The 12,561-nt window shown below is 51.4% G+C and overlaps 3 protein-coding genes across 3 annotated transcripts; 1 reads left to right on the forward strand and 2 right to left on the reverse strand.

Moving 5' to 3' along the window:
* Positions 1 to 692: 692 nt before the first annotated feature.
* Positions 693 to 4,198, reverse strand: TRIVIDRAFT_132451 (uncharacterized protein; the record flags this gene model as incomplete). The annotated part of the gene is made up of 2 exons (XM_014105194.1): positions 693 to 3,588; positions 3,771 to 4,198. Coding segments are annotated over 2 exons (3,324 nt in total), but the record flags the coding sequence as incomplete, so codon positions are not given.
* Positions 4,199 to 7,620: 3,422 nt separating this feature from the next.
* Positions 7,621 to 10,515, reverse strand: TRIVIDRAFT_113170 (uncharacterized protein; the record flags this gene model as incomplete). Its single annotated transcript, XM_014105195.1, has 2 exons — positions 7,621 to 8,601; positions 8,725 to 10,515. Coding segments are annotated over 2 exons (2,772 nt in total), but the record flags the coding sequence as incomplete, so codon positions are not given.
* A 670-nt stretch (positions 10,516 to 11,185) lies between these two features.
* Positions 11,186 to 12,044, forward strand: TRIVIDRAFT_92093 (uncharacterized protein; the record flags this gene model as incomplete). The annotated part of the gene is made up of 2 exons (XM_014105196.1): positions 11,186 to 11,448; positions 11,535 to 12,044. 2 exons carry the CDS (start codon positions 11,243 to 11,245, stop codon positions 11,938 to 11,940), a joined length of 612 nt encoding a protein of 203 aa, XP_013960671.1.
* Positions 12,045 to 12,561: the final 517 nt, after the last annotated feature.

Below are 12,561 nucleotides of genomic sequence, written 5' to 3' on the forward strand. Positions count from 1 at the left end.
GCCTAAAGTCCCCCTCCCAGGCCATTCAAATAACGCTCATGATCCTATACACACAGCCACATATAGCCCACATCCCGAATCCATCCCATCCCTCCCAAATGACAAATACAAAGAAAAAAAAATGAAATGCCTCCCAACCCTCTTATTGTACCGAAATGGGAAAAAAGATTGGAGGGTTGGGGAAAACAACAAAAGAACGCCAGCTACCGGTAAAGAACCCCCCCTTAATCAGATCCCGAAACGATTTTTCTGTATCAACCTTGACCTTTTGACAAAAAGAAAAAAGAGGGAAAAAAAGAGAAAGAGGAATTAATCACGTCATCCCATCCCACTAAAGCCTTCGTGTATCTCGCTGGGACATGTCCATATGACTCTATACAGATAAGAAAAAAATTTAAATTAAATCAAGGAGGGTAAAAAGGGAAACAAAGCCAATGAGTAAAAAAGAAAAAGCTGAAATGAAGAGCAGCCAGACACGCTAAAGCTTGCTGAAGCGGGATGAATTGCAGTTGAGCCGTCCATAACTTTGCAGACGACGGAATCAATCTCTTGGAGAGTTTGCTTTTTTTAATCTTTTCTTTTCTTTGTGCTTCTTTCTTCCTTGCATGCTATCGGCGTTGGTTTGTCCACAAGAGTCGACTCATAGCAGTTGTCTCTTGGAATCAAGCCTCTTTTCCGGAATGTGAATGTGCATCGTCTACGACAGATGCAGCAGTGCTCAGCATGCCATCATCAGCATGATGAGGATCAATTCGGCTGATGCTGTGCTGAGAAACCGTTCCGAATCCGGCAGCATCGTCATCATGTGCTGCCGAGTCTATGTTTCTCAGATCAGGAAAATCGAGCGAAGACTTTGAAGACGGCCGTTGATCTGAGCGCCGGTCAGAGCCTCTCCGTTCAAACGGGAGGCGAGGCAGCAACGATACGCCACCGTGCTGCGCACTCGACTCAGTCTGGAATGTTTGCAGGGATCCAGGGCTACCAGGACGCATCGTCTCAGACTCTATCGTGACAAGAGGCGTGAGCTGGATGTTGCGGTCCAGCAGGGCCGAGTGTCTCTTAGAACTCTTCCGTGGAATGACAGGCACATCAAGGTCAACATCAGACAAATCTTCTTCGCTGACACCATCGCTATCAACTCCATCATGCGAGGCCTCGGTTCTCTTCGAACCCAAAGCTGTTACGGATTGAGACATCCGCCCCCGAGGGAGTCTATCCGTGACCGGGCTGTCAGGCTCGTCATCAGAGTCCTGTGGGTCGCCATTGTCTGTTAACAGCTCGCCTTCCCGGCGCTTTGGCCTCTTGATTTGAGGCTCTTCGTCATCGTCTGAATCGATGGGCCCGTTTCGAATAACGCCCATCGCGACTGGAATGCCTTCTGGTGGTGTCTCATCGCCGAAGCCTCCATTTCGAACCATGTTTGGCGGCATCCTGGCACTTCGAACAACTTCAAAGCCCTTGCCCTTCTCTTTAGTTTTGCCGCCAAATATCAAGCTGCGGAACCATCCAGCAGCCGTCGCCGCCGGCCCAGTCGGGTCTGCAGGGCCTGTTCCAAGCTTCCTGCCAGGGCCTTCTGAGTTCAGCGCAGGTCCCCGGACGCCATAGTAAAAGTCAACCTCACGGGTTGAGTAATCTGGTCGGTTCGCGGGGAAGCTTATTGAAAGGTTATTACCGTGTCCAGGCGCCGGAGTAGCTCCTCGTGAAATTTCTGCCGCTGCATCAAGGGCTTCAGGGGCTAGTCCTCCAACCTGAAGGACAGGTTCAATGACGAGTGGTTCCCCGTCGAACTGTCCGGAATCACCAGTCATCTCACGGCGCCGCCTTGGGGGGCGATAGTAGGGATCAGAGGCTTCTAGAACAACTCCAGGTGGCCCCTGGCGAGCAGCTGAGGGTGACGCAAGAAACGAAAAGGTACTGGCTTCACCCGGCGTTCCGGGTATGTACGAACTGGCAGTGTCGACATTTCGGTGTACGGCCGAATACATACTATCAAGAGCCGAGCTGCTTCGATGTCGGTGGTGAGTAAGGACACCGCTAAGGCTGGCCACGGAACCGCTGCGGACTCGACCACTCGGCATCACATAGCCAGACTTTCCGCTATCATCGGCATCCAGCATGGCTGCGGTGGACAGCTGGCTGGCTCGAGATGGTCCCTGGCGGTGGTTGACTCTCCTGGACAGCTGTCTCATGCCAAAGATCTTGGAGAGACCACCACGAGTCAAGCCAGTGACATCGTCTCCACCGGCGCCGAACAACCTCGCAATTACTTCGATGATGGTCTGTACAGCGCCAAGGAAGAAGCCGAGGGCGAGTACACAGGCATGGAGCAGCAAAATGGCATATCCGATCCAGCCCTTTGGGCCTTCGGTAACACCCAAGCTGGGCACAAAGGTAACCATGAGCATGATGATCATCAACCGTAGAACTGCGAAAAGGCTGTGATAGATATTCATCGAGGTGGCTCTTTGGTAGGGCCGAAATGCGTAGATCATGAGAATCTGAATGACCTCACAAATGGCTAAAAGTACAACTTGGGCAACGCCGCTGGGCTGAACAGCACCGATAGCAACACCTCTGATGACGTTGAGCAGGATCGGGATAAGAGCAAATGCAGCGACCTCGTCAGCGTATGTGTTATACAGAGGCCCGTACCGCAGGACAGTAGGCAAGTCATCAAACAGGACTGACTTTGGCCGCGTAGTGATTATCAGCCAAAGCAGATAGGAGGCAAAGCCAATAACTACCGCTAGTGTCAGCGCGGCCAAGGCAACAGTCCAACCCGGCGACTGGCCAGAGACGACAAATTGGAAGCATGACAGTGCCACGATTGGGGTCAGCATGAAATTGAAGACAATGCGCACCACGTTGCCAATGACAAACGGGATATTCTTTGCCCGCAGATCCTCTTCTGTAGTCTTTCTGATCTTGCGGAAGATCCACTGGAGGGCAAAGCCGACCTGGATGAGAACAATGACGGAGGCAATTATGACACAGAGCCACACCATCATGCCCGGCCACACGTCCTCGGCCTGGGACATGCCAATGAGCTGCGCCATCTTTTGCAGCCCGTATATTGTGCCATTCTTAGTCACATAGATACCATCCACCACATTCTGCCAGGGCTCGGCGTGGGCGACAAAGCTCTCGTTAAACATGAGGGTTGACCATCCGACTTGGCTCACAACAGGTTGGAAGAAGCCAGGATAGTCAAGCGTCAAGGCACCAGTCAGGACGATGAACTGAATGTACTGCAGACAGTCACCAAACCCGGGAGTCACGAGTCTCAGTAAATCAGCGTCTCGACCATAGTTGGATGTCCAGTGGAAGACGTTGGTAGTGCCCCAGGGGCTCCAGATACCAGCAAATGGGACCGCAAAGCCAGCAAAGAGCAGGACCAGAAGGGGCATGAACTTGAGCACCCAGGAGAGGCCACCCAGGTCAGGGGTGACTACGGCGGAAATACAGCCAATATTTGTGGCCGCCTTGTCGCCATTGATGACGAGAAAAGTAAGAGAGAAGGAGCTAAAGGCGTATGAAGAGAAAAAGTCATGGGTCAGATTCACCGACGGAAGTCCATAGGGGAGGTCACTACATGACGAAGAAGGCATATATTAGCTATTTGCGACGGTATTATGGCATGCCATTGCCAAGGTACAGCTGGTCACACTATGCTGTAACCCAGCAAGGGTGAGTGCCTTTTGGAGACCAGCTGGTGGGGGGTTTGAAGGAGGGGCGATGATGATGGGATGATGAGATGGCGGGCGACTTACACATTGCCAAACGTGGGTGCCAACGGACATGTCCCATTAACGAGACTGGCCGCGCAGAAATTGGAGCGGTCGTTCCACGGTTCGTACGTCAAGACATTGACTCTCCGGATCAGCGTCGTAGCAAGAGTGTCGATATAGGGCGTCTGCTCGATTTTGCCGTTGGTCTCTTTCGGATTGGTCCAGTATGGATCATTCGGCGGGGGAAGCGGCCCCAAGCTCTGTGAGCCCGTAACATTCCCCCAGACAATGACTCGGAGATTGTTGTTGGGCGTCTTGGTGTCGAACACGGCGTCGACATACAAGGGCTCCCACTGAAGCAGCGGCGGGTTGTTCAAGCGGTACGAGTCGGGGAGACAGTTGTCGAACTCGACCAGGACAGCGGCGGCCGGCGTCGCGACGAGGGCGAGTGTGAGCAGTACGAGGACGAGCCAAGCCGGTCGTGCGAACATGCTCCAGGTCGTTCGCGCTCGGATGACGCAGCCTCGTTTAGCGCTCCCCTCTATGAATTCTGATTCCTGCAAATGCAAGGCCGAGCGAGAGTCGACGGCTACCTGCGGCGATGCTGGGCGATGCTGGCCCTTGGCTGAGTCTGCGGCCAGCGTGCGCGACTCATGGCCGCAGCGGGTGTCGTGGTGGCTGCTGTGGTTGTTGTCGCAACTATGGCGACCAGATGGATGCATCGTGGGCATCGAAAGCCAGGGGGCCATCTCTGCAGGCATTCATTCAGACGTCGCGCATCTTCAGCGGCAGAGCAACGGGATCAGCCAAACAGTGGGAAAAGCGAGCAGAAGGGCTGTGCGAGCAGGCGCAAGGGCAAAAACGAAGGACTGTAGGTTAGAAACGTGAATGGTTTGGATGCAGAAAAAAAGGGCAGAGGAAAAAAAAATTCGGGAGAGATCAAATGTTGGACGGCGCAGACGATGGTCTGGGAGCTGGGCCAGAAGCTAGGGTGGAGTGGGAAGAGTGGCAGTGTCGTGCCCGGCGCGGTTGAGTGGCCTTTGGGTGCTGGAGCTTAGGCGAGGCAGCGCCTACAGGTACCAGCACCAGCTCAGGTGTCGCCTGGAAGCGTGGCCGGGTCACCCTAGCGACAGCTATTGAAGCCTGTACTCTTAGCGAGAACTCGGTTTACTGGGTACCTGTCAGTGTTGATGTCTGGTACTTTAGGTTTCCAGTCAAGTGTCTGCCAAATCTAATTGATTCTTTCTACCTACTACGATAATGCTAATAGAAGAACCTTATCTACTCTGTTCTCGAGATTCCCACGAGCAAGGAACCCAGCCCATCAGCGTGCACAGGCACAACACACCACACACCACACATCATCCAGCGTCCGTCCAGATTCGTATCCCGCCGACGCTACATGTGCCTACCTTATTTTCCAGTGTCCTGGGCGCTTTACACCATGTACAGTAGCGGTACATCCCGTCTCTGTCTAACATGGATCTCCCCAAAGAGGCGCCCGCCGGTCGGAGCAAACAGTGGCAGTGCACCTGCTGTGGCGCCCATGGCCTGAAACGACCCGTTCTAAGCTCCAGCGTTGTTACGAGCTCCTGCACTGTACCGCTGCAAGTGCCCCCCGTCTAGCACGTTATCTCACGATGGCTTCATCACGACATGTTGCGATATCACCGTGTATTTCCAACAAGCTTGAGTATTGGTATCGAGATGATGCCTGCCCTGTCTTTCTCTCTCTTCCTCCTCCATTACCAACAGTGGGTTGAAAATAAAGTAGCCCTGCATAGGTACGGGGTGCGCTACTTCGTATACCTAGGTACTTACCTACCTGTCTGCCTGTATCCATTCCATCTGCACTCCGAAATGCTCATGCAAGAAACATTCCAAGCTTATCGCCGCACGGGAGTGCTAATTCTAGAAACTTACGAGTCCCCGCGCATTAGCACCGGACTGCCATCACCATGGTCCTCCTCTTCCCACCAACGGCCTCCCGTTCTCAGATCTGCTTAGTGAGCAATACGAGGTCCGGATGCAGGTGATTTGTGAATCGTGTTTGACACGCGGGAAACATGTCCACCACAGGCCGGTAGAGGAAGAAGACATGACATGGGACGAGAGAGAGAAAAGTGGTGACGTTGGCCTGGTGGATCTTATGGAGGTCTTGGTCTTGATCTCTCTCATGCCGCTTGAATGTGTGTGTGTTCGTGCTTGTGCTATGTAGGGCTCCATGTCCGATTTCAACACCAACATAAGCCTACCTAGCTAGCGGCAGTAGTCCTACTAAATAAGCACCTCACTTTCAGCTGTGCAAGCACACATGATTCATCCATACCTTATCATACCTACCTATGGACTGTATTTTTGTTGTCTTACCTATTCCACTTACTAAGGACAGCCCTCCAAGATGCAGCAATGACAGTAAGCGAAACCCAAAAAATAAAAAAGAAATAGAGCAAAAATCACCTTTTCCTTGATTGGCGTCGATCCTCACACCCATCATCAGCAGATACGAAGTGCCCTGCGCAACTGGCGCCGGGGTCCCTCCCGCCTAGGCGACTTTCATCCTAGCCGGCCTCGTCCCAGCCGCTAGGACTCGTCGTGCCTATTTTTAAACCGATCCAGGGCCGGGCTGGTTGCAACCCCCTATTGGCGCTGGTGATTGGTGATTGGACATTTGCGTGCATGTTTGTGCGTGTAGGTATGAGTAGGTACCGGTACGGCTACGGGTACTTTAACCTTTTCGTGCTATGTACTTCGTACAGTATCTCTGCCTGTACCTCATACCGGAGGCATACCAACGTTGAACTTGCAAGTACCCAGGTACAAGCAGCCATCGTCAACTCAAACTCAAAACGGCATCAAAATCCTGCTCGTCACACAGACAACTCCATCGGGCTCCCAGCATCGTCATGTCCTCATGTCCTCATGCCACCTCGTCACAAGCACCAGTCCGTTCCGCACCTACGCAATCCGCGTATACGAGCCCATGCAGCTCTCCCAAAGTCCATGTACAGGTACAGGTACATACATCCCCAAGCATGGGCCTTCACGAGATCGCCCTCCACAAGATTCTCGTACTCTGTTTACGAGCATACGAAGTTTCAAGGGAATAAAACGAGAAAACGGCCACTGTTGACTGCTCCGATCGCATCTTATATCCCGATCAAGTCCAACCCCTCTGCAAGGCTACCAAATTGTTCCCAGAAGAGTAGCCTTTCAGCTCTGTACAATGCCTACAGTATTTCACGGAGCAAAACCTGATCTTGATGCTCCCCCCGGTCATGCTGCTACTATACTACCCAAAAAACGCAGGAGATTTCGGGTTCCAAACCCCCTGTATCTCTACAGCACGCCTGCATTGCCGGTCCGGCATCACCGTATAGACGCTGATCCACCTTTCAACATGACATGCCAAACCTCCCATGACGTTGCCAGTCGAGACAGCCCACTTTCCACCTCGAATATGCTTCCTTGATTCGCGTTGGCTAACCATCTCCCGGATCTCCCGGCCGTAGCCTCATAATGCTCAATGCTCAGAGCTTTAATATTTTAAGGTCCGAATATAGCATAAGATCGGCAGACAGCTATTTCCTAGCCGAATAAGCTGGCACCTTGGTAGTAAGAAATGATAGTGGCATGCCGAAATACCGAGAACCATACAACAGCTTTCTTGCATCTGTGCTCTATAGCGCTATCAATGAAATGGACAATGTATTAGGCTAGATAGCTCGTCAACCTGTAGGTACTGCATTAACCCTTCGTTGGGGCGTCCTTCGAGGCTTCCTTCCAAACATTTTACCCATCTCAGCGTTGCTCCTCATCAGCCTACTTCAACAAAAAGCCCTAGGCTACTACCAACACCAGTAGTATTGGAGAGCGGTCAACGACTCATCCCTTTGCCCTTTGCTACTGACCGTAGCTTATATTCCACTTCAACAGCCTTGTTCAGACTTTGTTTCCACGCTTCCACAGCATGCTGGAGACGATTTTCCAGCTTGGTAACCTCCTCCATGCTTTTAAACTCTACGGCGTGTCCCCAATTACCGTGTATGGAGCCATAGTCCAGCAAACGAACTCGTCGCGCCAATAACTTAACCTTTCTCAGGGAAGGCGCGAGCGAAGTGGAAGTGTTCTGCATCGTCAAGTGATGGGGAATTACTTCAAGGGGAAGCCGACGAGAAGAGAGTCGTCTCGCAATGCCATGTCTTGCCTGTGAACGTCGCCGCTTGATAAGATAAAGCCTCGGGTCTTCCGTGTTGTCATTCGTATTGCCATGAGGCGTAATATCCCGTGGTCCATCGCGAACTAAGGAGGTGGATGATATAGCATCCGGCATCTGAACCATTGAGACACTGTTGCCAGCACTCGGATCATTTTGAGCTGTGACACTGGGGGGTAGAATTCTCATTGAGGGAGTCTGCGTAATATGCGAGTACTGACCCGGTCCATGCAAGGAGAGATACGGCTGTGAGACATCATCTCGGGTATCCGGCCGTGATGCTAGTTCAGGATCTTGTGTCAAGTTCTGGCCCATGTTGTCTCCCTGGAGGCTCAACCCATGTACTCTTTGGGGGTGTAGCTGAAGGTGAGTCACTCCTATACCTGTATCAGACATAGGGGTTCCCAGCAAGCCCGTCCGTTGGGCAGTCCGTCCAAGTGCGGCTGGCCGCTGGATACGGGTTTGCCCTGGCAAAGTAAATGGTATTACTCTGCCGCTCTCCGGGGCCCTCAGCCGTGACCGTGTATACGCGGTATTACTAGCTGGGCTGTCTCTTTGTGCAGCCCCAAGTGGAGGTCTGAATGGGGAATTAAATGGTCTCGCGCTTCGTAAGTTGCCAGATGAAGGAGGTGTTGGCCACTCCGCAACACTTCTCGACTGATTCGGGGAGCTATATTCCAAGGGCTCAAGCTCGAACGATGACGTTGTAGGATCGGGAGATGTTCGTCGAAATGTTTGCTGTCTTTGATGGGTAGTAACGATGCTCTCCGTGTTGTTGACCGGTTCTGATATATCAGATCCACCACTTAAAGTGTCAGATTCCGAATCTGCTATGCCATTCATCGCATTTAACATGGACTCAGTCAAAGGCTGAAGAGGTATGCGGTCGGGGAGCTTCGCAGGCGATGTTGAAGTCACGGAAGATGGGTAGGTTCTCTTGGTGGCTGTTTCATCCGTCGCTATCTGGAAGGTTTCATTTTTGCTTGAGAGGAGATATCTTTCGATATTCTCTGATGCAGACATCTTGGGGATTCGTAAGCTCCCGCTAGCCCGTTTGCTAGAGGGGATAACGGTTGCTGTCATGAGCGATAAGGGCACCTGTATATCGACGCTGTTGGCAGTGCCATCCTCATCAGTAGAATTGCTGTTGGTCCGTGACATGTTTACAATTTTTGATGTTCTCATTCTGGCTGACGAGGTTGCGCTTTGTGTGCAAGATTCGTGGGACAGCAGCGAAGGTATGTTTTCTTGATTAGTTGTTTGGTCTCTGTTTGCTGTTCCCTGGGCCGCGGTCAGTTGTTGTACATTGCCCAGCGGCTGGGGATTCGAAGAAGAGTCTGGGGTCCGAGTATGGGACACATCATCGATCACCAAGTATGACCGGATGCCATCACTTCCAGCTTTACCTTCTCTCAATGTCTCAATATCCTTCTCGTGCCCTAAAGTTCTCTGGTTTGTGACAGAAACATTGCTGGATCTTTGAGGGTATATTCTCCGACAAAGTCCCTCAAAACAGGCCGTAATCGTATCTTCGTTCCCAAACACAACTTCATCCTTTAGCGGTGTCACATTGGCATCATAACTGTAAGGGGGACACCGAATATCGAGCTGTACGAAGGGGTTAGGTATGTTAGCACAAGGCTCTCCGGTGCCAGCCGCCCGGTTCAGATATGATTTGTAAATGGTTGTGATCTTTTTAGCAATGGCGTCCTTAGACGAGATCGGCCTTGAGTCAATGGATAAATAAAATCCCTTTCCCTTGACAGCTTGGACATCAAAACCAGGCTTGGGGATAAATGCTTCCAATATGAAATCTTCGGGTATTTGTTGGTTGAGTTGATTAGATGCTGTTTGATCGCATCCTGAATTGCGAGACACATGGACGCAATTATTGGCCAAGGAAGTTCCAAATATCTGTATAGCGGCCTCTTTCACTCCTCCGGCGCAAACTGGGGCATATGACCAGCAGTGAGTGGTCTCTCCAAGAACCTTGAATGACAGTCTAAGGTCAGGTCGGGCTAGGGCGTAAGCTTTCAGGAGATCTTTCGTAGATTGTATGTACTTGGCGCTGTTCTTCAAACAATATTGTTTTCTGGGAGGCAGAGTTTCGAAAAGCTTGGTGATATGAACGGTTGTGCCAACGGGAGCCGATACCGGTTGTCTGTTATCAACGCCTCCAGCGACAGGCTTGAGCTGCAAACGAGTCGCTACAACATCTTTGGCCGTTCGAGTCGTGATGGTGATAGCAGCCAGAGTATTCATAGCCGCAAGGGCCTCGCCGCGAAAACCAAGAGTCTCCCTGGCTCTCGACCCAAGCTCTTCGAACGCTCTCAACTTGCTGGTATGAGCATGTCGGCCGAGAGCATCAAAATCTTCAACATCGATTCCATGGCCATCGTCACGCACTCGTATTGTATCGAGATAATTGGGAGAAACTACAACCTCAACAAAGCTAGCTCCGGCATCGATGGCATTGTCAAGGAGCTCCTTGGCCACGTCGCAAGGCTTAGTGATGACGACCGAGGAGCCAAGATGACGGACGGTGGGTTGAGGTAGAGCTGATATCGGCATCGTAAATATTGGAGTTAACACGGCATATAGGAATACGGATAAAGGTATGATCACTTGGGAAATTTCACGATATTGCCGTGCAAGATGAAAGGTGATTGCGGCGAAATGAAATCAATTGAAGCAAACTACCAGTACCTCTATGACCATCTCTTGCCTTCCAATAAGTAGGTACATACTGGAGTTCTGATTCATCGCTCCTTCTGCTGTTGACTCGGTGAATCATGATGGGAATCAAAGAAAACGCAGAAGGAAGCTGCGAATTCCTGCACCTCCTGTAATTGCCAATGGGCAGCACCACCTAGTAGTCGCTACCTCGTATGAGCTCGACAACAGCACATGTAAAGAGGGTCTGAGACCCGCACAATACCGTAAGGCTTTGTAGCGGCTTCGTAATCGCAGCGCCGCAAAGCGACCTGCTTGCAAGGTCATCGCCCGGGTCACCTGCCAGCCAGTTCCTGCAGAGAAAATGACGTTTCCGCTCCAGCGCAAAGTACCAGCTACCGCTCCCAGACGCACCTACCCCGCCGTCGTGCTTGTGCCCCGCCGCATTCGTCTGATCAGTCAGCTTGCCGAAGCTGAGCTTCCATCGCATGTGCTGCTGTCGGAGTGTTTATTTACCTCTGATCTTTACCTCGACATCATACCAGCACTCTTGGATAAGTATACCTAGTACTCCTGAATATTACCTCCAGCATCTCCCTTTCTCACCTTTTCCCAACTGCCAAGCATGTCTTCTCTCAAGGGCCCTGCTCCTCAGCACCACGACGGCTCCAGCCTTCGCATCGGCATCGTCCACGCCCGCTGGAACACCACCATCATCGACCCTCTCGTGGCCGGCGCAAAGGCCAAGCTGCTGGAGTGCGGCGTCAAGGAGTCCAACATTGTGATTCAGTCTTGCCCAGGCGCGTGGGAGCTTCCCATTGCTGTTCAGCGGTATTGCTGCCCCTCATTCTCACCCCTCCTCTTCGTCTAGCAACCGAGACAACCTAGATTGCTAATGTGTGCCAATGGGAAAAAAGGCTATTTTCCGCCTCTCAAATCCAGTCCAATGCTTCCGGTGCTCCCTCAGCTACTGATCTCCTCGGCGCTTCGACCCACGACCTAACCGCTCTCTCCGCCGGCGACTCCAGCGGACCCTTTGATGCAATCATTGCCGTGGGCGTACTCATCAAGGGCGAGACCATGCACTTTGAGTACATTGCCGACTCCGTCTCTCAGGGCCTCATGCGCGTCCAGCTCGATATCGGCATCCCCGTTATCTTCGGCGTCCTGACCGTCCTCACTGACGAGCAAGGAAAGTCCCGCGCGGGTATTAGCACGAGCCCTGATGGCAAGGGCCACAACCACGGAGAAGACTGGGGCCTAGCGGCTGTGGAGATGGGCGTCAAGAAGAACGAGTGGGCAACCGGAAAGATCCAGGGCTAAAGCTACGTTTACATACAGTAAAAAAAAAAAGAAGATTATTATTTTCAAAGAATTCAAAGGAGGAGAGAAAACACAACACTAGGGAATTTGCGAGAAGCGATTTTACGAAACATCATATAAAAGGCACGCTGGCAAGATATTGGCAAGAATAGAGCCAAGTGTCGGCTCCATAAGCTCAGATATTATGATACAGCTATTCAGTTGGATATCACCTATTAGCAGCTAGCTACAAAAAAAAGAAAGAAAGAAAGAAAGAAAGAGATTGGCCGCTTTGGATCAGGTTGATATATCCGTTTTGATTTCCCAACGATATTTTTGCCTTCATCTTTTTCATTCCCGTCGCTTATAGCCATGATTTCCCTCTACCAGACAAACAAAGAAGAAAAATGTAAAAGAGAGAGCCCTTTGCAGACAAATTATTCAATTACGGCGTAGAGCCATTTCTATCATGCGTGACGCGAATCCGTCCAGACAAATGTTCCCACCATTGACGCCCAAACGGACATCCCAAAACATCTAGCCTGTCAAATAATTATTTTTTCTTTATATTGGGTCGCGCTGCATAATATGACGGACCAAAGTTATCCAAGCATAGCGTCAGAGGAGGTCCAAAGTTAAAAA

Source organism: Trichoderma virens (assembly GCF_000170995.1).
Source record: "Trichoderma virens Gv29-8 chromosome Unknown TRIVIscaffold_2, whole genome shotgun sequence".
Taxonomy (NCBI): domain Eukaryota; kingdom Fungi; phylum Ascomycota; class Sordariomycetes; order Hypocreales; family Hypocreaceae; genus Trichoderma; species Trichoderma virens.